General features: G+C 38.9%; 1 protein-coding gene across 3 annotated transcripts in view; it reads right to left on the bottom strand.

Annotated features, from left to right (window-relative positions):
- Positions 1-24133, bottom strand: part of CDC42SE2 (CDC42 small effector 2) — a 128016-nt gene that overhangs the window by 2701 nt on the left and 101182 nt on the right. For all 3 annotated transcript variants that reach the window (XM_059916999.1, XM_059917000.1, XM_059917001.1), the window contains 2 exons: positions 19341-19442; positions 414-530 (listed from right to left, as the gene is read on the bottom strand). In XM_059916999.1, the coding sequence (XP_059772982.1) occupies positions 432-530; positions 19341-19442 (201 nt within the window). In that variant the 3' untranslated portion in view covers positions 414-431. The remainder of the gene's footprint in view (positions 1-413; positions 531-19340; positions 19443-24133) is intronic.

Here is a 24133-nt window from a genome sequence, read left to right as displayed (position 1 = left end):
ATGAAAGGTTTATCCATAATGGTATTAAATATAAAATTACTTCACTACACATGGGATTTCGTGCAGTATCAATACTCAGTAACTTCACTCATGTTTAAAGGACACATAAGAGACATCTTGTCACTAGAATCGCAGTCAAAGCCTCCCCCAAAACAAGATGTCTTAAAAGCATTTAAAGTTTCTCATAAGGAAAACAACCACCTGAAACTCATATTCAAAATGCAGTAACTGCCTAAGGTCATCACTTGGCCAACTAAGGTATTTTTCACCTTTTCTAGTAAGTTCACAATTTTTTAAAAGGAACAAGATATTTATTTTTTAACCCCAAGGTTGAAACTAAGGCTGTCTATGTCATCAGCTGTTAGTGGCCATGTATGTATCTGAACTTCCAGCCTGTGTTCTGAGGTACTCACTGGAGGCGGGATCCGGGGCTATCCTGCCTTCGTGTCCACAAGCTGCATCTGCACATTGGCAGCCATGCCACCTCCGTAGCCTCCCTTGGACTGCATCTGGTTCTGAATGGAGCTAACCTGCAACAAGACAAGAACAGAACCAGTCAGGAACTAGGGCCACTGCAAGTAAGCAACTCTTGCCTAATATTTTAGCTGGGCTGCTTTTCCCAAAAGGGTGCCTTTTATAGAAGAAAAAATACCTTTTATAGACTTAAACTTGCTCTCATTGTAAGGCAAAATGCTGAAGCTAGTGACTGAAGCATTTTTTTTTTTGCCACAACTCCCTCTCCACCCATCACCCCACTCCTGCAACTTTCTCCACTTGGCAATTACAAAAAACAAGTTTCGTAATTCACAAGGCACTTGGCTACATTTCAAAAGCAGTTAAAAGGATACAGATGAACTCAACTTTGTTCCTCAATCACCTTAATTTACAAACACCTCACATATATGATCACCTCAATTACCTGGATTAGAATCAGATTCAAAAATAAATATGAATCAAACTGAACCAAAGATAAACTTTAAAAGTGCATGTGGGACTTCCCTGGTGGCACAGTGGTTAAGAATCTGCCTGCCAGTGCAGAGGACACAGGTTCAAGCCCTGGTCTGGGAAGATCCCACATGCCGCGGAGCAAATAAGCCCATGTGCCACAACTACTGAGCCTGCGTGCCGCAACTACTGGAGCCCACGCTGCAACAAGAGAAGCCACCGCAATGAGAAGCCTGCGCATCGCAATGAAGAGTAGCCCCCACTCGCCACAACTAGAGAAAGCCCACACGCAGCAACGAAGACCCAACGCAGCCAAAAGTACATAAATGAATAAATTTAAAAAAAGTCCATGTGGTAAAATTTACATACTTAATACAGTCTTAGTATAGTCTGATAAAGTGGAAAGGAGTATAAGAATCCAAAGACTTGGAATATTCAAAGCAAGCTTAGCCAGAGGCCACACCCGAGGAGACAAGTTTGCATATTTAAAGACTGTGAGTAATACACACTTTTCTCATGTGAGCCCAGGGTGGAATCATCATTCTCTCCAGCTTTTATCACGTGGTTAGAGCCCCTGAACTTTGACTCATCTTCTACCTGAGCCTGCAAACAACATCTCCTTAACAGCCCTCAGAGAACAGGCTGGTCTCAGGTTTACAGGATAGCTTCAAAATATGACATCATGTAACCCTCACAACAACGCCAGGAGGAAGCAGTAACGAGTGAACCTGTGAAACCCAAGGCATCCTATCCTCAACCCTGATAAAGGCAGAACTCCAGGCCTGTGCACTCATTTTCTCTACCTGCAACTTTGCTGAGTGGCCCCAGGAGTGCCATATACTCTCCAGGACTTCATTAATCAACCTTCTAAAAAAAAAAAACAAACCATAATTTTATATGTACCAATGAAGTTTCCTTGGAATAGGACATAAAACTGGTGCAGTTAAAAGCAAGCAATTGCCAAACAACCAGCAAGAGGGAAACACAAATCCACCCATCAGCAGACAGGGTGCCTAAAGTCATACTGAGCTCACAGCCACCTATAAACACACCCCTTGACACAGCCCTGCCCACCAGAAGGATAAGACCCAGCTCTACCCACCAGCAGGAAGGCACCAGTCCCTCCCACCAGGAAACCTCCAGAAGCCTGAGGACCACTCTCACCCACCAGAGGGCAGACACCAGAAGCAAGAGGAGCTATGATCCTCCAGCCAGCGTAAAGGAGTCGACAAAGAAAGACAAAATGAGAAGGCAGAGAAATATGTTTCAGACGAAGGAACAAGATAAAAACCCACAAGAACAACTAAATGAAGAGGAGATAAGCAGCCTACCTGAAAAAGAATTTAGAGTAATGATAGTAAAGATAACCCAAAATCTTGGAAAAAGAATGGAGGCACAGATTGAGAAGTTACAAGAAATGTTTAACAAAGAGCTAGACGATATAATGAACAAATAAAGATGAACAATACAATAACTGCAATGAAAAATACACTAGAAGGAATCAACAGCAGAATGACAGGGAGAAAAATAAGTGAGCTGGAAGACAGAATGTTGGAAATCACTGCCACGGAACAGAACAAAGGAAAAAGAATGAAAAGAAAAAGTCCAGGAAGCACAGAGAGTCCCATAAAAGATGACCCCAAGGAGGAACGCACCAACATGCATATTAATCAAACTGATAAAAATTAAAGACAAAGAAAAAATTTTAAAAGCACCAAGGGAAAAGCAACAAATAACATACAAGGGAACCCCATAAGGTTATCAGGTGATTTTTCAGTATAAGCTCTGCAGGCCAGAAGGAAGTAGCACAATATATTTAAAGTGATGAAAGGGAAAAACCTACAACCAAGAATATTCTACACACCAAGGCTCTCATTTAGATTTGATGGAGAAATCAAAAGCCTTACAGGGGCCTCCCTGGTGGCACAGTGGTTAAGAATCTGCCTGCCAATGCAGGGGACATGGGTTCGATCCCACATGCCATGGAGCAACTAAGCCTGTGTGCCACAACTACTGAAGCCCACATGCCTAGAGCCCGTGCTCCACAACAAGAGAAGCCACTGCAACGAGAAGCCCGCACACTGCAACCAAGAGTAGCCCCTGCTTGCCACAACTAGAGAAAGACAGCATGTGGCAACGAAAACCCAACACAGCCAAAAAAAAAGGCTTTACACACAAGCAAAAGCTAAGAGAATTTAGCACCACCAAACCAGCATTACAACAAATCTGAAAGGAACACCTCTAGGTGGAAAATAAGAGGCCACAACTAGACTCGGGGAAGTTCACTGGCAGAAGCAAACATAAAGTAAAGGTAGGAAATCTTCCACACACAAATATAATATCAAAACCAGCAATCATGAGCAGAGTACAGATGCAGGATATTGGAAATGCATTTGAAATGAAGATATCAACAACTTAAAACAATCTTGTACATACATAGACTACTATAGCAAAAACTCATGGGAACCACAAATGAAAAATCTAGAATAGCTACCCACACAAAAAAGAAAAAAGCAATCCAAACACATCACTAAAGATAAGACATCAAGGGACTTCCCTGGTGGACCAGTGGTTAAGACTCTGCACTTCCATTGCAGGGGGCACAAGTTCAATCCCTGGTCTGGGAACTAAGATCCTGTGTGTGTTGCTCAGCATGGACCCCCCCACCAAAAAAAAAAAAAAAAAAAAAAGAGAGAGACAGAGAGAGAAAGAAAAAAAAATAGACATCAAATCACAAGAGAATAAAAGAGGAAGGGAAGAAAAATGACCTTAAGAAATAAATCCAGATGAAAGAAATAGCAAGAACGTACATATCAATAATTACCTTAATGTTAATGGATTAAATGCTCCAACCAAAAGACATAGACTGGCTGAAACAAAAACAAGACCCATATATTTGCTGTCTACAAGAGAGACACTTCAGATCTAGTGACACATGCAGACTAAAAGTGAGAGGATGGAAAAAGGTATTCCATACAAATGGAAATCAAAAGAAAACTGGAGTAGCAATACTACTATCAGACACAATAAACTTTAAAATAAAGACTGTTACAAGACAAAGAAGGACACTACATAATGATCAAAGGATCAATACAAGAAGATATAACAATTATAAACATTATATACACCCAACATAGGAGCACCTCAATACATAAGGCAAATGCTAACAGCTATAAAAGAGGAAATCGACAGTAGCACAATAATAGTGGGGAACTTTAACACCTCACTTACACCAATGGACAGATCATCCAGACAGAAAATTTTAATAAGGAAACAAAAGCTTTAAATGACAGAATAGGCCAGATTTCATTGATATTTACAGGACATTCCATCCAAAAACAGCAGATATACTTTCTTCTCAAAGGCACACAGAGCATTCTCCAGGATAGATCACATCTTGAGTCACAAATCAAGCCTCGGTAAATTTCCGAAAACTGAGATCATACCAAGCATCATCTCTGACCACAGCGCTATGGGATTAGAAACTACAGGGAAAAAACTGTAAAAAAAAAAAAAAAACCCCACAAACACATGGAGGCTAAACAATGGTACTAAACAACCAATGGATCACTGAAAAAAATCAAAGAAGAAATAAAAAAATACCTCGAGACAGATGACAATGAAAACACGATGGTCCAAAGTTTTGGGGATGCAGCAAAAGCACTTCCAAGAGGAAAGTTTATAGCAGTACAATCGTACCTCAGGAAGCAAGAAAAATCTCAAATAAACAACCTAACCTTACACCTAAAACAACTAAAGAACAACAAACAAAACCCAAGGTTAGTAGAAGGAAAGAAATCATAAAGATCAGAGCAGAAATAAATGAAACAGAGATGAACAAAACAATAGCAAAGATCAATAAAACTAAAAGCTGGTTCTTTGGAAAGATAAACAAAATTAATAAACCTTTAGCCAGACTCACCAAGAAAAAAGGGAGAGGACTCAAATCAATAAAATTAGAAATGAAAAAGGAGAGTTACAACAGATACCACAGAAATACAAAGGATCATAAGTTGACTACAAACAACTATATGCCAATAAAATGGACAAGCTAGAAGAAATGGACAAACTCTTACAAAGGTACAATCTTCCAAGACTAAACCAGTAAGAAACAGAAAATATGACAGACCAATCACAAGTACTGAAATTGAAACACTGATTTAAAAACTTCCAACAAGCAAAAAGTCCAGGACCAGATGGCTTCACAGGCGAATGCTATCAAACATTTAGAGAAGAGTTAACACCTACCCTCCTGAAATTCTTCCAAAAAATTACAGAGAAAGGAACACTCCCAAGCTCATTCTATGAGGCCAACATTACCCTGATACTGAAACTAGACAAAGACACCACACACAAAAAAGAAAATTACAGTCCAATATCACCGATGAACAGAGATGCAAAGATACTCAAAGTACTAGCAACCTGAATCCAACAATATATTAAAAGGATCATACATGATGATCAAGTGGGATTTATCCCAGGGATGCAAGAATTCTTCAATATCTTCAAGTCAATCAGTGTGCTACACCACAGTAATAAATTGAAAAAGGAAAACCAAGTGATCATCTCAATAGATACAGAAAAAGCTTCTGAGAAAATCCAACACCGATTTATGATAAAAGCTCTTGAGCAAGTGGGAATAGAGGGAACCTATCTCAACATAATACAGGCCATATATGACACACCCAGAGCTAACATCATTCTCAATGGTGAAAACCTGAAAGCGTTCCCTCTAAGATCAGGAACAAGACAAGGATGTCCACTGTTACCACTTTCATTCAACACAGTTTTGGAAGTCCTAGCCCACAGCAATCAGAGAAGAAAAAGAAATAAAAGGAATCCAAACTGGAAAGGAAGAAGTAAAACTGTCACTGTTTGCAGATGACATGATACTATACATAGAGAATCCTAAAAATGCTACCAGAAAACTATTTGAGCTCATAAATGAATTTGGTAAAGTAGCATGATACCAAATTAATGCACAGAAATCTCTTGCATTCCTATACACTAATGATAAAAAATCTGGAAGAGAAATTAAGGAAACACTCCCATTTACCACTGCAACAAAAAGAATAAAATACCTAGGAATAAATCTACCTAAGGAGACAAAAGGCCTGTATGCAGAAAACTATAAGACACTGATGAAAGAAAGTAAAGATGATACAAACAGATGGAGAGATACCATGTGCTTGGATTGGAAGAATCAATATTGTGAAAATGACCATACTACACAAGGCAATCTACAGATTCAATGCAATCCCTATCAAATTACCAATGGCGTTTCTCAGAGAACTAGAACAAAAAATTATTAAAGACACACAAGACCCCAAGTAATCAAAGCAATCCTGAGAAAGAAAAATGGAGCTGGAGAAATCAGGCTCCCTGACTTGAGACTAACTACAAAGTAACAGTAATCAAAATAGTATGGTAATGGCACAGAAACAGAGATCAGTGGAACAGGATAGAAAGCCCAGAAATAAACTCACAAATCTATGGTCACCTAATCTATAACAAAGGAGGCAAGAAAGCTACAGTAATCAAGACAGTATGGTACTGGCACAAAAGCCAGTATAGATCAATGGTACAGGACAGAATGACCAGAAATAAACCCAAGCACATATGGTCACTTAATTTACGACAAGGGAGGCAAGAACATACAACGGAGAAAGGACAGCCTCTTCAATAACTGGTGCTGCAAAAACTGGACAACTACATGTAAAAGAATGAAATTAGAACACTCCCTAACACCATACACAAAAATAAACTCCAAATGGATTAAAGACCTAAATGTAAGACCAGACACTATAAAACTCTTAGAGTAAAACATAGCAAAAACAATCTTTGACATAAACCACAGCAAGAACTTTTTTGACCCACCTCCTAGAGTTAATTAACAGAAATAAAAACCAAAATAAATAAATGGGACTTAATTGAACTTAAAAGCTTTTGCACAGCAAAGGAAACGATAAACAAGACGAAAAGCCAACCCTCAGAATGGGAGAAAATATTTGCAAATGAAACAACAAAGGATTAATCTCCAAAATATACAAACAGCTCATGGAGCTCAATATCAAAAAAACAAACAATTCAGTTAAAAAATGGGTGGAAGACCTAAAAAGACATTTCACCAAGGAAGACATACAGATGGCGAAGAGGCACGTGAAAAGATGCTCAACATCACTAATTATTAGAGAAATGCAAATCAAAACTACAATGAGGTATCACCTCATGCCAGTCAGAATGACCATTATCAAAAAAGCTAGAAGGGGGCTTCCCTGGTGGCGCAGTGGTTGAGAATCTGCCTGCTAATGCAGGGGACACGGGTTCGAGCCCTGGTCTGGGAAGATCCCACATGCCGCGGAGCAACTGGGCCCGTGAGCCACAACTGCTGAGCCTACACGTCTGGATCCTGTGCCCCGCAACGGGAGGGGCCACGATAGTGAGAGGCCCGCACACCGCGATGAAGAGTGGCCCCCGCACCACGATGAAGAGTGGCCCCTGCTTGCCGCAACTAGAGAAAGCCCTTGCACGAAACGAAGACCCAACACAGCTATAAATAAATAAATAAATAAATAAATAAATAAATAAAGTAGCTATTAATTTAAAAAAAAAAGCTAGAAGGAATAAATGCTGGAAAGGGTGTGGTGAATAAATGCTGGAAATGGAGGGTCCTTAAAAAACTAAAAATAGAACTACCATATGACCCAGGAATCCCACTACTGGGCATATACCCTGAGAAAACCATAATTCAAAGAGACATGTACCACAATGTTCACTGAAGCACCATTTACAATAGCCAAGACATGGAACCAACCTAAATGTCCATCGACAGATGAATGGATAAAGAAGATGTGGCACATATATACAATGGAATATTACTCAGCCATAAAAAGAAATGTAACTGAGTTATTTGTAGTGAGGTGGATGGACCTGAAGTCTGTCATACAGACAAAAGTTAAGTCAGAAAGAGAAAAACAAATACTGTATCCTGACTCATATATATAGAATCTAAAAAAAACAAAAAATGGTACTGATGAACCTAGTTGCAGGGCAGGAATAAAGAGTAGACATAAAGAATGGACTTGAGGACACGGGGTGGGAGGGGGAAGCTGGGGTGAAGTGAGAGTAGCATCGATATATATACACTACCAAATGTAAAACAGTTAGCTAGTGGGAAGCAGCAGCATAGCACAGGGAGATAAGCTTGGTGCTCTGCAATGACCTAGAGGGGTGGGATAGGGGGATGGGAGGGAGACGCAAGAGGGAGGGGCTATGGGGACATAGGTATGCATATGGCTAATTCACTTTGGTGTACAAGAGAAACTAACACAGTACTGTGAAGTAATTATACTCCAATAAAGATCTATTAAAAAAAAAAAGAATACACAATGGAGAAAAGACAGTCTCTTCAATAAGAGATGCTGGGAAAAACAGAGAGCTACATGTAACAGAAGTAAATTAGAACACTCTCTAACACCTTACACGAAAATCAACACGAAATGGATCAAAGACCTAAATGCAAGGCCAGACACTATAAAACTCTGAGAAGAAAACATAGGCAGAACACTCCCTGACACAAATTGCAGCAATATCATTTTGGATCCACCTTCTAGAGTAATGATAATTAAAACAAAAATAAACAAATGGGACCTAAGGAAACTTAAAAGCTTCTGCACAGCAAAAGAAACCATAAACAAAACAAAGACAACCCACACAATGAGAGAAAATATTTGCAAATGAAGCGACTGACAAGAGATTAATTTTCAAAATATACAAACGGCTCATACAGCTGAATATCAAAAAACCCATTCAAACAATGGGCAAGGAAGCAAGAAGAACTACAATCCTGCAGCCTGTGGAACAAAAAACCACATTCACAGAAAGATAGACAAGATGAAAAGGCAGAGAGCTATGTACCAGATGAAGGAACAAGATAAAACCCCAGAAAAACAACTAAATGAAGTGGAGATAGGCAACCTTCCAGAAAAAGAATTCAGAATGATAGTGAAGATGATCCAGGACCTCAGCAAAACAATGGAGGCAAAGGTCGAGAAGATGCAAGAAATGTTTAACAAAGGCCTAGAAGAATTAAAGAACAAACAAACAGAGATGAACAATACAGTAACTGAAATGAAAACTAAACTAGAAGGAATCAATAGCAGAATAACTGAGGCAGAAGAACAGATAAGTGACCTGGAAGACAGATGGTGGAATTCACTGCTGTGGAACAGACTAAAGAAAAAAGAATGAAAAGAAATGAAGACAGCCTATGAGACCTCTGGGACAACATTAAACGCAACAACATTCGCATTATAGGGGTCCCAGAAGGAGAAGAGACAGAGAAAGGACCAGAGAAAATATTTGAAGAGATTATAGTCGAAAACTTCCCTAACATGGGAAAGGAAATAGCCACCCAAGTCCAGGAAGCACAGAGAGTCCCATACAGGATAAATCCAAGGAGAAACACGCCGAGACACATAGTAATCAAAGTGGCAAAAATTAAAGACAAAGAAAAATTACTGAAAGCAGCAAGGGAGAAACGACAAATAACATACAAGGGACCTCCCATAAGGTTAACAGCTGATTTCTCAGCAGAAACTCTACAAGCCAGAAGGGAGTGGCATGATATACTTAATATGATGAAAGGGAAGAACCTACAACCAATATTATTCTACCCAGCAAGGATCTCATTCAGATTCGATGCAAAAATCAAAAGCTCTACAGACAAGAAAAAGCTAAGAGAATTCAGCACCACCAAACCAGCTCTACAACAAATGCTAAAGGAACTTCTCTAAGTGGGAAACACAAGAGAAGAAAAGGATCTACAAAAACAAACCCAAAACAATTAAGAAAATGGTCATAGGAACATACATATCAATAATTACCTTAAATGTGAGTGGATTGAATGCTCCAACCAAAAGACACAGGCTTGCTGAATGGATACAAAAACAAGACCCATCTATATGCTGTCTACAAGAGACCCACTTCACACCTAGGGACACATACAGACTGAAAGTGAGGGGATGGAAAAAGATATTCCATGCAACTGGAAATTCAGAGAAAGCTGGAGAAGCTATACTCATATCAGATAAAATAAGACTTTAAAATAAAGACTGTTACAAGAGACAAGGAAGGACACTACATAATGATCAAGGGATCAATCCAAGAAGAAGATATAACAATTATAAATATATATGCACCCAACATAGGAGCACCTCAATACGTAGGGCAACTGCTAACAGCTATAAAAGAGGAAATCAACAGTAACACAATAATAGTGGGGGACTTTAACACCTCACTTACACCAATGGACAGATCCTCCAAAATGAAAATAAATAAGGAAACAGAAGCTTTAAATGACACAATCGACCAGATAGATCTAATTGATATCTATAAGACATTCCATCCAAAAACAGCAGATTACACTTTCTTCTCAAGTGCGCACGGAACATTCTCCAGGATAGATCACATCTTGGGTCACAAATCAAGGCTCAGTAAATTTAAGAAAATTGAAATCATATCAAGCATCTTTTCTGACCACAACCTTATGAGATTAGAAATGAATTACAGGGAAAAAAACGTAAAAAACACAAACACATGGAGGCTAAACAATACGTTACTAAATAACCAAGAGATCACTGAAGAAATCAAAGAGGAAATCAAAAAATACCTAGAGACAAATGACAATGAAAACACGATGATCCAAAACCTATGGGATGCAGCAAAAGCAGTTCTAAGAGGGAAGTTGATAGCTATACAAGCCTACCTAAGAAAACAAGAAAAATCTCAAGTAAACAATCTAACGTTACACCTAAAGGAACTAGAGAAAGAAAACAAACAAAACCCACAGTTAGTAGAAGGAAAGAAATCATAAAGATCAGAGCAGAAATAAATGAAATAGAAACAAAGAAAACAATAGCAAAGATCAATAAAACTAAAAACTGGTTCTGAGAAGATAAGCAAAATTGATAAACCATTAGCCACACTCATCAAGAAAAAGAGGGAGAGGACTCAAATCAATAAAATTAGAAATGAAAAAGAAGAAGTTACAACAGACATGGCAGAAATACAAAGCATCCTAAGAGACTACTACAAGCAACTCTATGCCAATAAAATGGACAACCTGGAAGAAATGGACAAATTCTTAGAAAGGTATAACCTTCCAAGACTGAACCAGGAAGAAATAGAAAATATGAACAGACCAATCACGAGTAGTGAAATGGAAACTGTGATTAAAAATCTTCCAACAAACAAAAGTCCAGGACCAGATGGCTTCACAGGTGAATTCTATCAAACATTTAGAGAAGAGCTAACATCCTTCCTTCTCAAACTCTTCCAAAAAATTGCAGAGGAAGGAACACTCCCAAACTCATTCTATGCGGCCACCGTCACCCTGATACCAAAACCAGACAACGATACTACAAAAAAAGAAAATTACAGACCAATATCACTGATGAACATAGATGCAAAAATCCTCAACAAAATACTAGCAAACAAAATCCAACAACACATTAAAAGGATCATACACCATGATCAAGTGGGATTTATCCCAGGGATGCAAGAATTCTTCAATATATGCAAATCAATCAATGTTTACACCGTATTAACAAACTGAAGAATAAAAACCATATGATCATCTCAATAGATGCATAAAAAGCTTTTGACAAAATTCAACACCCATTTATGATAAAAACTCTCCAGAAAGTGGGCACAGAGAACATAATAAAGGCCATATATGACAAACCCACAGCAAACATCATTCTCAATGGTGAAAAACTGAAAGCATTTCCTCTAAGGTCACGAATGAGACAAGGATGTCCACTCTCACCAGTATTATTCAACATAGTTTTGGAAGTCCTAGCCATGGCAATCAGAGAAGAAAAATAAATAAAAGGAATCCAAATTGGAAAAGTAGAAGTAAAACTGTCACTGTTTGCACATGACATGATACTATACATAGAGAACCCTAACATTGCCACCAGAAAATTATTTGAGCTAATCAATGAATTTGGTACATTTGCAGGATACAAAATTAATACACAGAAATCTCTTGCATTCCTATACACTAATGATGAAAAATCTGAAAGAGAAATTATGGGAACACTCCCATTTACCATTCCAAGAAAAAGACTAAAATACCTAGAAATAAACCTACCTAGGGAAACAAAAGACCTGTATGCAGAAAACTATAAGACACTGATGAAAGAAATTTAAGATGATACCAACAGATGGAGAGATATACCATGTTCTTGGATTGGAAGAATCAATATTGTGAAAATGACTATACTACCCAAAGCAATCTATAGATTCAATGCAATCCCTATCAAATTACCAATGGCATTTTTTACGGAACTAGAACAAATCATCTTAAAATTTGTATGGAGACACAAAAGACCCCGAATAGCCAAAGCAGTCTTGAGGGAAAAAAACGGAGCTGGAGGAATCAGACTCCCTGACTTCAGACTATACTACAAAGCTACAGTAATCAAGACAATATGGTACTGGCACAAAAACAGAAACACAGATCAATGAAACAAGATAGAAAGCCCAGAGATAAACCCACGCACCTATGGTCAACTAATCTATGACAAAGGAGGCAAAGATATATAATGGAGAAAAGACAGTCTCTTCAATAAGTGGTGCTGGGAAAACTGTACGGCTACATGTAAAAGGATGAAATTAGAACACTCCCTAACACCATACACAAAAATAAACTCAAAACGGATTAGAGACCTAAATGTAAGACCGGACACTATAAAATTCTTAGAGGAAAACATAGGAAGAACACTCTTTGACATAAATCACAGCAAGATCTTTTTTGATCCACCTCCTAGAGTAATGGAAATAAAAACAAAAATAAACAAATGGGACCTAAAGAAACTTAAAAGCTTTTGCACAGCAAAGGAAACCATAAACAAGACCAAAAGACAACCCTCAGAAAGGGAGAAAATATTTGCAAATGAAGCAACTGACAAAGGATTAATCTCCAAAATTTACAAGCAGCTCATGCAGCTCAATATCAAAAAAACAAACAACACAATCCAAAAATGGGCAGAAGACCTAAACAGACATTTCTCCAAAGAAGACATACAGATTACCAAGAAGCACATGAAAACCTGCTCAACATCACTAATTATTAGAGAAATGCAAATCAAAACTACAATTAGGTATCACCTCACACCAGTTAGAATGGGCATCAGAAAATCTACAAACAACAAATACTGGAGAGGGTGTGGAGAAAACGGAACCCTCTTGCACTGTTGGTGGGAATGTAAATTGATACAGCCACTATGGAGGACAGTATGGAGGTTCCTTAAAAAACTAAAAATAGAACTACCATACGACCCAGCAATCCGTCCCACTACTGGGCATATACCCTGAGAAAACCATAATTCTAAAAGACACATGCACCCGAATGTTCTTTGCAGCACTATTTACAATAGCCAGGTCATGGAAGCAACCTAAATGCCCATCAACAGACGAATGCATAAAGAAGTTGTAGTACATATATACAATGGAATATTACTCAGCCATAAAAAAGAACGAAATTGAGTCATCTGTTGAGACATGGATGGATCTAGAGACTGTCATACAGAGTGAAGTAAGTCAGAAAGAGAAAAACAAATATCGTATATTAACGCATGTATGTGGAACCTAGAAAAATGGTACAGATGAACCAGTTTGCAGGGCAGAAATAGATACACAGATGTAGAGAACAAACGTATGGACACCAAGGGGGGAAAACTGCGGTGGGGTGGGGATGGTGGTGTGCTGAATTGGGCGATTGGGATTGACATGTATACACTGATGTGTATAAAACTGATGACTAATAAGAACCTGCAGTATAAAAAAACAAACAAAAAAAACAACTAATACTAAACTTTCTTTGGGTTATTTGTATGGAAATATGTTAATATAAATGTTTCACACATTACATGAAATTTCTAAAAGTCTTCTATGTTCTGGTATAATGTTATAAGTCATAATTCTAGTTATTACTTTAAAATGTATATCTCAGAAATAAATAAATTTCCTTGTCAACTGCATTATTATGAACTTTCATCAAATCTTTAACCGTGGTCATTTTTAAGTCTTTTGTCATTTACAGACAGTTCTGGGTGTACTCTGATGCTTTCGCAAAAATGTTACTATAAAAGGGTTTCATCTTCAAGGAATTCATGGAAAAGACTCTGACAAGTACAGGTTTCTGGTAACTGACTATACTGCTGAACTGAATGAATAAGCATTTTCAGAACTCTAATGGAAAACTGATGAATTCATAAAAGTGCTAACAAAAGATCAAGATGAAAAAAAAAATTTATTACATGGGACTGAGTGAACTGATGAGGATGAGTGTAATTTTTGTGACTTTGTTTGAATAAAAAAAAATAAAATAAAATGGGCAAAAGATCTAAATAGACATTTCTCCAAAGAAGACATACAGATGGCCAAAATGCACAAGAAAGATGCTCAACATCACTAATTATCAGAGAAAAGCAAATCAAAATTACAATGAGGTATCACCTCACACCGGTCAGAATGGCCATCATCAAAAATTCTACAAACAGTAAATGCTGGAGAGGGTGTGGGAAAAAGGGAACCCTCCTACACTGTTGGTGGGAATGTAAATTGGTACAACCACTATGGAGAACAGTATGAGGTTCCTTAAAAACCTAAAAACAGAACTACCATATCCAGCAATCCCACTCCTGGGCATACATCTGAAGAAAACTATAATATTTACAAAAGGATACATGCACCCCTATGTTCACAGCAGCACTATTTACAATAGCCAAGACATGGAAGCAACCTAAATGTCATCCCAAATTATTTACAAAACAGAAAGAGTCACAGATGTAGAAAACAATCTTATGATTACCAGGGAGGATGGGGTGGTGGGAGGGATAAATTGGGAGACTGGGCTCGACATATACACTAGTATATATAAAATAGATAACTAATAAGGACCTACTGCATAGCACAGGGAACTCTACTCAATACTCTGTAATGGCCAATACGGGAACAGAGTCTAAAAGAGTGGATATATGTATATATATATATAACTGATTCATTTTGCTGTACACCTGAAACTAACACAACAGTGTAAATCAACTATACTCCAATAAAAATAAGATAAAATAAATTTTTTAATAAAATAAAAAAGAATGAAATAATGCCATTCACAGCAACATGGATGGACCTAGAGATTATCATACTAAGTGAAGTAAGTCAGACAAAGACAGATATCATATGCTATCACTCATGTAGAATCTAGTTTTAAAAAAAGAAAGAAACAAATGAACTTATTTACAAAACAGAAACAGACTTACAGATATCGAAAACAAACTTATGGTTACCAAAGGGGAAACATGGTGGGGGAGGGATAAATCAGTAGTTTGGGATGAACACACACACTACTATATATAAGACAGATAACCAAAAAGGACCTAATATATAGCCCAGGGAACTCTACTCAATATTCTGTGATAACCTATATGAGAAAAAAATCTAAAAAAGAATGAATGAATACATGTGTATGTGTATCTGCTGTACACCTGAAACACCACATTGTAAATCAACTATGTTCCAACAACAAAAGAATCCAAAGACTTGGACTGAAATCCAAACTTCTTTTTAATATTGTAACTCTGGGTGAACTATTTATCCTCTGTGCATATCAGGCTTCTTATCTGTAAAATGATTAAAGATGATAACCTTTCCTAACCACATTACAGGGCTACTTTCTAGTAGACTGTGAGATATATAAATGCTCGGGTATTTTCTCTTTTTTCCTGGCCGTGATGCATGCAGAATCTTAGTTCCCGGATCAGGGATCGAACCTGGGACCCCTGCAGTGGAAGCACAGAGTGTTAACCACGGGACGGCCAGGGAAGTCCCGCTGGGATGTTTTCTTACTTTGCCAAAACAAAGTCACAAAGTTACCTGCGAACTGTGAAGAGTTCTTAGTGTATCCTATCTTAGTTCATAGCAATTAGAAGCATTTCGGAAGCAGAGAACGAGCGAATCAAGCTCGACTGCTAAAAAAAGCGGCAACAGGAAGGTTTGGGATATGACGGCCTAACAGTCAAGGGTGAGAGCACTGGCAGTCTGGTGTAATGCACAGAAACAGCTCAAAGGGCCCTTCACATTTCTAGGACCCCGGGAGGTGAGAGGGGGTGGGAGCACCATCCATTCATTAATCTACTTATCAAATACTTAATCACAGAAAACATGATGTATCGATACAAGGTGTCTTTTCATTGATGATCCTCAGTCAGTTTGTTTAAAGAAAGTAATAAGACTGGTCTAAGTTATCTTTGGAGTAAGATAGGTTTAAATATATTCTAATTGAAGAGAATAGCAAAATATAAAATGCATGGCTTATTTAGGTCCAATATGGTTAAAGTGAGAACATGTGATTGGCTCTTAAATGGGTAAATTTTTACTCATTTACTGAAAAGTTCACGTATGTGGAACTAACTCCAATGATATCACATAATGATGTACTGTAATATCTATATTCACATTACTCAAATGACTACTTTAGGTAAGAATATAAAAAAAAAAAAGAGGGACTTCCTGGTGGCGCAGTGGTTAAGAATCCGCCTGCCAATGCAGGGGACCTGGGTTTGAGCCCTGGTCCGGGAAGATCCCACATGCTGCAGAGCAACTAAGCCCATGTTCCACAACTACTGAAGCCCGTGTGCCTAGAGCCCGTGCTCCACAACAAAGAGAAGCCACCGCAATGAGAAGCCTGTGCACCACAACGAAGAGTAGCCCCTGCTCGCCCCAACTAGAGAAAGCCCACGCGCAGCAACAAAGACCTAACACAGCCAAAAATAAATAAATAAAATTTAAAAATTTTAATAAGTAAATAAATAAAACTAAAATCTATAGGTCTATTTAAGTAAACTTGCTCAGTCTGCGAAGCTTATGGCCATAGGCTATCAGTTCATTTTCTGCTCCTCTGTGGTAACACTGTTTTGTGGCACAAACTTGATTTTACCCTGGTACCAAATAATTTCCCACCTAACATGACATGTTAGGTTTTATAGGTATCTTAGGCCTATTTACAACAACACCTTTATATTTTTACACGGTACTTTCATAACGCCATGCAAATTCTAAGAAAAATAAAAATCTGTTTTTCTTCCAAAAGTCAATTCTTCAATTTCAAACAAAAGGACTCGGATTTTCTAGTAAGTAACCCTCAGCATTGAGATGACATGTATTATTGTGACTGTGGATATGCATTATTTTAACACAATAAAGTTATATTATTAAAAGAGTCATAGAACCTTTTCTAGCAATAAGTTAGTATGAAAAGTAGTCTTGGGAAGAACAGTGTATTTACGGGAAAAAAGAAACCAGTCATCTGACCATTCAATAGTCCAGCGTGCCCTCTGCCTCTTTCATATGCATCGAGCCATGTTCCTATTACTGTTGCTCAATTCTCAGAATAGATGAACTTAAGAGAAACTATTTCTTTGTAGAGACAACAAACTAATACGTAATACAGGCAATGAGTACAAACAGCCTTTGGAAGACAGGTTTGGTTCTGAAGAGCTAGAACACCTCATAAGAAATCTACTTCAGTAGCCAGAGGAGGCTGTCTGGAGGCTGCAGGGCAGAACCTCTGCAACAGCTGAGGGCCCGTCTTGATGCTGCAGCTCAGTCAGCCCTGCAGGGGACAGTCCGCAAACTCTACCTAACTTGATGGCAAACAAGAGTCATGTACATCAATGACAGGCTTTTCATAGAGACAAAATACCAGATAGAAATCTTGAAGGAAATTCTGAAATGTGCATAAACGAGATTTTAAACGTTCACTAAGTACTATGAACTAAGAACTTAATTTGTCCTATACAGTTAAATTTTTAAGAACAGAAGTGGGGAAGAAGACGTGTTGATAAGAAAGAAATTAAAATTAATCAGATATAATAAATTTGAAACCATTCATTCTATTTATATATGCCACAATGACCTTAATATTAACAAAAGTCATAGGGTCCCATTTGGTCTCTTCACTCCACATTAATCCAGGAAACGAAGCTACTGAATTGTATTTTAACAGAAATCGGACACCTCTTACATTTCCACAAAAGCAGTTCAGTGGGGGCTTCCCTGGTGGCGCAGTGGTTGAGAATCTGCCTGCCAATGCAGGGGACACGGGTTCGAGCCCTGGTCCGGGAAGATCCCACATGCCGCGGAGCAACTAGGCCCGTGAGCCACATTACTGAGCCTGCGCGTCTGGAGCCTGTGGTCCGCAACAAGAGAGGCCGCGATAGTGAGAGGCCCGCGCACCGTGATGAAGAGTGGCCCCCATTTGCCGCAACTAGAGAAAGCCCTCGCACAGAAACGAAGACCCAACACAGCCATAAATAAATAAATTAATTAATTAATTAATTAATTTTAAAAAAAAAGCAGTTCAGTGTACTTTTCCTACAGATTTAAAACAAACAAGCTGTTTCCTTTCCAGGAAGCTACAAATGTCATCCCTTTGCTTACCTAGTAACTGTAGTGACAAACTTGTTTGCTGTATCCAGGATACTCATCTACCTACTTTATAAGTCTCTGTTCTTTTTTTAAGTCTTCTGTTAACACTGTCCAGTAAGTGAGCATACAATGCAGCATAATTTTGTGTTTATAAAAGCCTTATTGACTTTCTGGTTCTAAACACTTGAGGGATCATTTAGACAACTCAGTGTACTTTAGATTTGGGGGATAACATAGTGGCAGAGCCCTGATAAAAACCCTCTACTGGTTTCTATTATACTGCTCTCTATTTTCCCTTAGATGAAAATTAAGGAGTAAGAGTTCAGCTGAGTAAATTTAAAGTGTCTTCTGAAATTCACTGAAACCTCTATAAAAGACAGCAAATATACACAAATTCTAATCCTCTGCTAAGTGTGTGAGAACTTATGTTACAGTAATAAATAAATAACAAGCATTCTAATATCAGGTAAAGCCTAATATTTTATAAGGGAAATGCAATAAATACATCTGTAAAAGGCAACTAACTGAACTTAAGAGATTAAATATTACTAAAAAGCTGACCTCCAAGTCGCTTTGGTGGCAGGGGGCATGAGAATCCATGGGATAGTACCTTCCTTTCTGAATTCAAATCCTTTAAAAGTTTTAAAGTATTTATTCGGAAGAAAGGTAGCTACAAAGAGTTTAGTACAAATAGAAGAACAGATGACTTGGCAAACTACATAAGAGATTAATTTTTCATTGTTCATTTTCTTCTCTTTGATGCTCACACTAAGTGTGTATGTTCAAATGTCTATAATTCACTGGGCACAGTGCCGTCATTAAGAATGTATGTACCTGTTACACAGGTACACATGACTATGCCTGGAGGCCCCACCTGTATGTTCCACCCACGTACTTACGGAATTCATCCCACTGAACAGGTCTCCTGACCCGACGTGAGCCGTGTGCACAAAGTTTGTGGGCTCTCCAATCATACTTCGGTCAATCCGCCGGCGCCTTTTCTAAAATATAAGGAATAACGTGTTGAGAAAATGATCTTGTTAACAAAAACTTATTCTGGTAGATTTATATACTATGCACAAATGACTTCGTATAATAATATTTTTGCCCAGGACACAAAAATACCTAAATCTTGGTATCACCACAATCACCTCTGATGATGAGATCCCCCAGAGAAATATATGCACAAAAAAATGATTGGTAAAGTAAAATAATAGGTTATTATTTAGAACTTAAAATAGATTTATTTGGTCTGACTTTGGCCATCCACATATTTGTATAATAACCATTTAAGTTTTATTCTTTTAAAAAGTGAGACAAATGTAAAATTATCATCTGTAACCATCATTCTTAGCAAAGAAGACAGTGTGACTTAAGTGCAGCATTCCGATTTTAAACAAAATATTCTAGCTCGCATCATTAACAGACTGATGCTATTTTGATGGTTGTTACTGAGATTATACCCAACTACCCTTCACCCAGAAGGAATCTGTCAGCTGTCTGTGCAGGGGAGGTTTGGCTCTAGCCCATTCACTGATTTCTGGCCTATTCTGGCCGCGAACGAAACGCTGTCCAAGCAGCCATCCAGGCTGCAGCTTACTGCCTCTTCCTCATTTCTGACGCCCACTTCCCAGCAGCTTCCCAGGAACTTCAGCCACAGGCTGCAATCCTTGTTCTACCAATGTGCCCTCCGCCTCACTAGACACTTCCCTACCCTGCTGCTGTGTTAAACTGACCATCCGAGATTTTTCCACAGAAGAAGGTTATCGTCAGACCCGAGTGTTCCATGGCTCCTTAGATACTGTGATCAACTGAGAGGGGCCACGGGCACAGCTGGCTTACTGTCCTAATACCATCTCTGCGTATCCCCATTTTCTTCCCTTTCAACAGAATACTTCTCCTGAAATTGCCATCTGCATCAAAACTAAGGCAAGTTACAAAGTTGTTGGATTAGGTTAGGTTGCCTCTGAACATAGTATTTTATGTCTCCATCTACTGAAATGTTGCTATGCTCCTGATAAATCCTAAAAACTTATCCAGACAGACCCAGGTGACAGCTCCTCAGGATTAGAACATGATTTTCTACAAAGCCACAAAAGTAGAGAGTTCATACATTAATTTTAGAAGCTAGTATATATTGTTTTACTGCCCTCTAGCTTTTATTGCCACAGATTAGAATCCCAAAAGAAGCCTGTTGTTTTCCCTTGAAATATTATTTATGTTCATCCTCAGAGTTGAACAGTGACTCTGGACTATCTCCAAGTTTGTTGGTTTTCCCTTCCAGCGTTCTGTATGGCATATGGAGGTCCCTCTCTATCTGAACACGGGTTTTACTATAGCTTAGTAAAGTTTTCTTGTATTATTTCTTTGATATTGCTCCTTGTGTTCTTTTTTGTTATTTCCAGAGCTTCTGTTATGTGGACATCTGAATGTGTCTTTGTGTGTCTAAGGGGGGGTGGGGGGGAGGGGACGGAGGGAGGGAGAGCATGTGTGTGTCTGTGTGTATGCATGTGTGTGTGTATAGTGTGTGTGTATAATCTTCCTAGTTTCTTCCATTATTTGTTTCCTCTTTCTAGTTTCACTGAATTAGAAAATAATGCCACTTGATCCTCTTTAGGAATCACAACTGTTTTCGTACAGTCCAGAGAGGAAATATTTTAAGCCTGCAGGCCATACAGTCTCTGTCAAAGCTCTGGCTCCACTCTGTCATCACAGTGTGTAAGCAGCCACAGACAATGGGAGAACAAATGAGTATAGCTGTGTTCCAGTAAACATTTATGCACAAAAAAGGGTGGCAGGTGACATAATGGCCCATAAGTTTTGGTTTGCTGACCCCAGCTCTAGATCAGTAATTTTTTTTCAGTGGTAGATACATTATTATTTTTCTCCAACTATGTTTTGGAAGCTCTTTGCTACGCAATATTTTTAATCTCTCTGAGAATCTGTATTACATGTTTTCCATTTTTTCCTATCAAAGACGCTTGACTGAATGAATTATAGTCTATAACACCCGGGAGTAAAATATTCGTTCCTGTACTCCTCCAAATTTAGTTACTTCAAGCTCCTTTTTGAAGGGTTAAGAAATTCAATCCGTCCTTTGGGGCAGTGTCCCATAGTGTTGTATAAAAATTTCAGGTTAAAATGGTGTCAGTAAGCCAAGGAAGGGTCTAGATCCTTTGTCTATGCTCTTCAATTTTCTGTTTCTTAGCACAACATGCCAATTTCCTGCTCTCTTTCCCTTACATGGTGCTACTTAAGGAGGCTCACACAGATTCCCTGCCCCTAACCACAGACTTGTCACCCACAGCCACCCTTTGATGTGGGAGGCCAAGTGCCACCAATGCAGGATAGTCTCTTCCACCTTGTTTCCCATTTTTTTCCCCAGACTCTTGAGTGTGTCTATTTCTACCCACCCCATTCAACATACTTCCCTTCATACTATTCTCATCTGAGATGATACAGCCCAAGTCCCTAAATGAGCCTTGAGAGGCAATGCTACCTTCTCTTTTCTAGGATTAAGGTAGGGAAAAGACAATGCTAACAGTAGTTCTGTGCCCATTTTCTTCTTGGTAACATACTGTTACATTACCATTAAATTTGTCTTGTTAGAAAACTATGTTTCTCAAAGCACATCCAAGTGCATCTTCACCAGCCGAGGACATGAATTTTCTTGACACCTGAGTAGGACAAATTGTTGGGGTTTCTTCCACAGTACGCCCCCTGATGTACTGAAGGAGAAGGAGGTTTCCAGGGTCTTGGCACACCCCAGACTGAGCAGAAAAGGGTAGACGTCTACAGATGAAGACAAAGGATGGCAGTTATGTTCCATGGTCTCATGGCGTCTGCCAGACTGCAGACGTCCCTGAAGGCCTTGTGAGGCTAGCTTGCGGGGGCAACAGCTCCCGAGGTACAGATGGTGCCACCTGGCTCAGCCAGAGGGTCTGCTGAAGCAGGTGATGGACTGGCCTATTTCAGAGAATAAGATCTACTTCCAGGCCACTGGATCTACTTCCAGATAGTCCCTTGCCCTGTGAACACACAGGACTTCTAACAGTTCTGAATCCACATCATTTCCTCTGGAAGGGTGTGTCTGGGGCTTAGCAGATGGCTACACCTGGCCCACGAATCCACATTAAGGGATTTATTCTAACAGTTGAATTATTGCAGGAAGATGTTGGGAGAGAGGAGTCACCATGCAGCACTCAGGCCACCAGCCATCTCACCCGGAAATGTTTCTTGAAAGATTAATGAATGGATATGCTTGTAGGTCGATATGCTTCTGAAAGAGGCGTATTAATATACACTTATAAACATAATATAACACTGAATAATGAGGGAGGATGTTCAAAAGGAGACAACTAAACTGGTTCAGAAGAGACTACTCTCCCAGTGAGAAGCAAAGGACAGGAAGACACCGACTTCCTTCTGTCATCGCAATTGTGTTAGGAAATTAATTTATAATCTGAAAATAATGACTACTTTTCAACTTGAACTTTACTGAGTTGGGAATGAGACTTTTCCTTTAGTACTGAAAGGGTTCTTCATGCCACCTACTCTAACCTTGATTGTAGGGTAAAAAAGTAGAAGTTTTCTGTCTTTCCTTCTTTGAGGCTAGAAGGAGCACAACTTTTAAAGCAGGGGAATAACATGATCAAAATGGTTGTAAAAGGCATAATAGCTACAGATGGAAAGCAGGTTGGAGGGGTCCAAAAGAGAAGTTATTATAGTAATGTTGGTGAAAGGAGATTACTTGCATTCAACTAACAGCAGCATAAATGGAACGTGTACAGATTCAAGCTGTGTTCAGTGGGTAAAATCAAAAGCATCTGGTTGTTGACTGGATTTGAGAATTGAGAGGTAACACTTAAGAAAGATGCACAGATTTCAGATCTGAACAGAGTGTACTCGATTTACGGGATTAGATAATACTGGAAGAGGGTCAGTCTTTAGGAAGAAGATGAAAGATTCTGTTTAAGACACACCGAATTTGAGACATCTATGAGACATTCAAGTGAGGTTATCAAGAGGGCAAGTTGAATACACAGATATAGGATTCTGAAAAGGGCTAAACTAGAGATAGGAAATTGAGAGTCACCAGAATAAAGGTGCCCGAGTTAATGAGACTCCCTAGGAAGAAAAGTGCACAGAGGAACTCTATATAAGGTTGGTCAGGAAAACAAGCCATTAAAGGAGGCCAAAAAGGAACAGCCTAAAAGTTAGGAGGAAAGTCAGATGTGACTCCTTCAAAGTGTGAAGGAGGGGTTAGGCAATAATCTGCAAGCTGGTGGGAAGTCAGGTGAAGAGAAACATGTTTCCTGGATTCAGCAGCATGAAGTGAGCACCTTGGTGATGCTGTGCCAGCACAGTGACAGGAGCTCCAGACATCAGCGGGGGAGTGAGGGGCATCCAGGAGGCGGGGAAATGGAGAACTCCAACACAGACACGTGGACAAAGTCTGGCCTCTGAACAGGAGAAGACAGACAGCTGTAGCTCAAGGGAGAAGAGGAAATGAGGACATTGAATTTTTTCCCTTAAAGATGAGAAAGACTTGACTACGCTTAATTTCTGATGAGGCAAATCAGAAAAGACAGAGACAGAAGGTAAAGAAAAATAAAGATTATCAATATTACAAGCTTTCCAGAGAAGGTAAGAGAGATAGGATCCAGACACAGGCCGAGGTCTTCTTTAGACT

This window comes from Balaenoptera ricei, chromosome 3 (assembly GCF_028023285.1).
Source record: "Balaenoptera ricei isolate mBalRic1 chromosome 3, mBalRic1.hap2, whole genome shotgun sequence".
NCBI lineage: Eukaryota > Metazoa > Chordata > Mammalia > Artiodactyla > Balaenopteridae > Balaenoptera > Balaenoptera ricei.
This window is presented reverse-complemented; position numbering and strand designations above follow the sequence as displayed.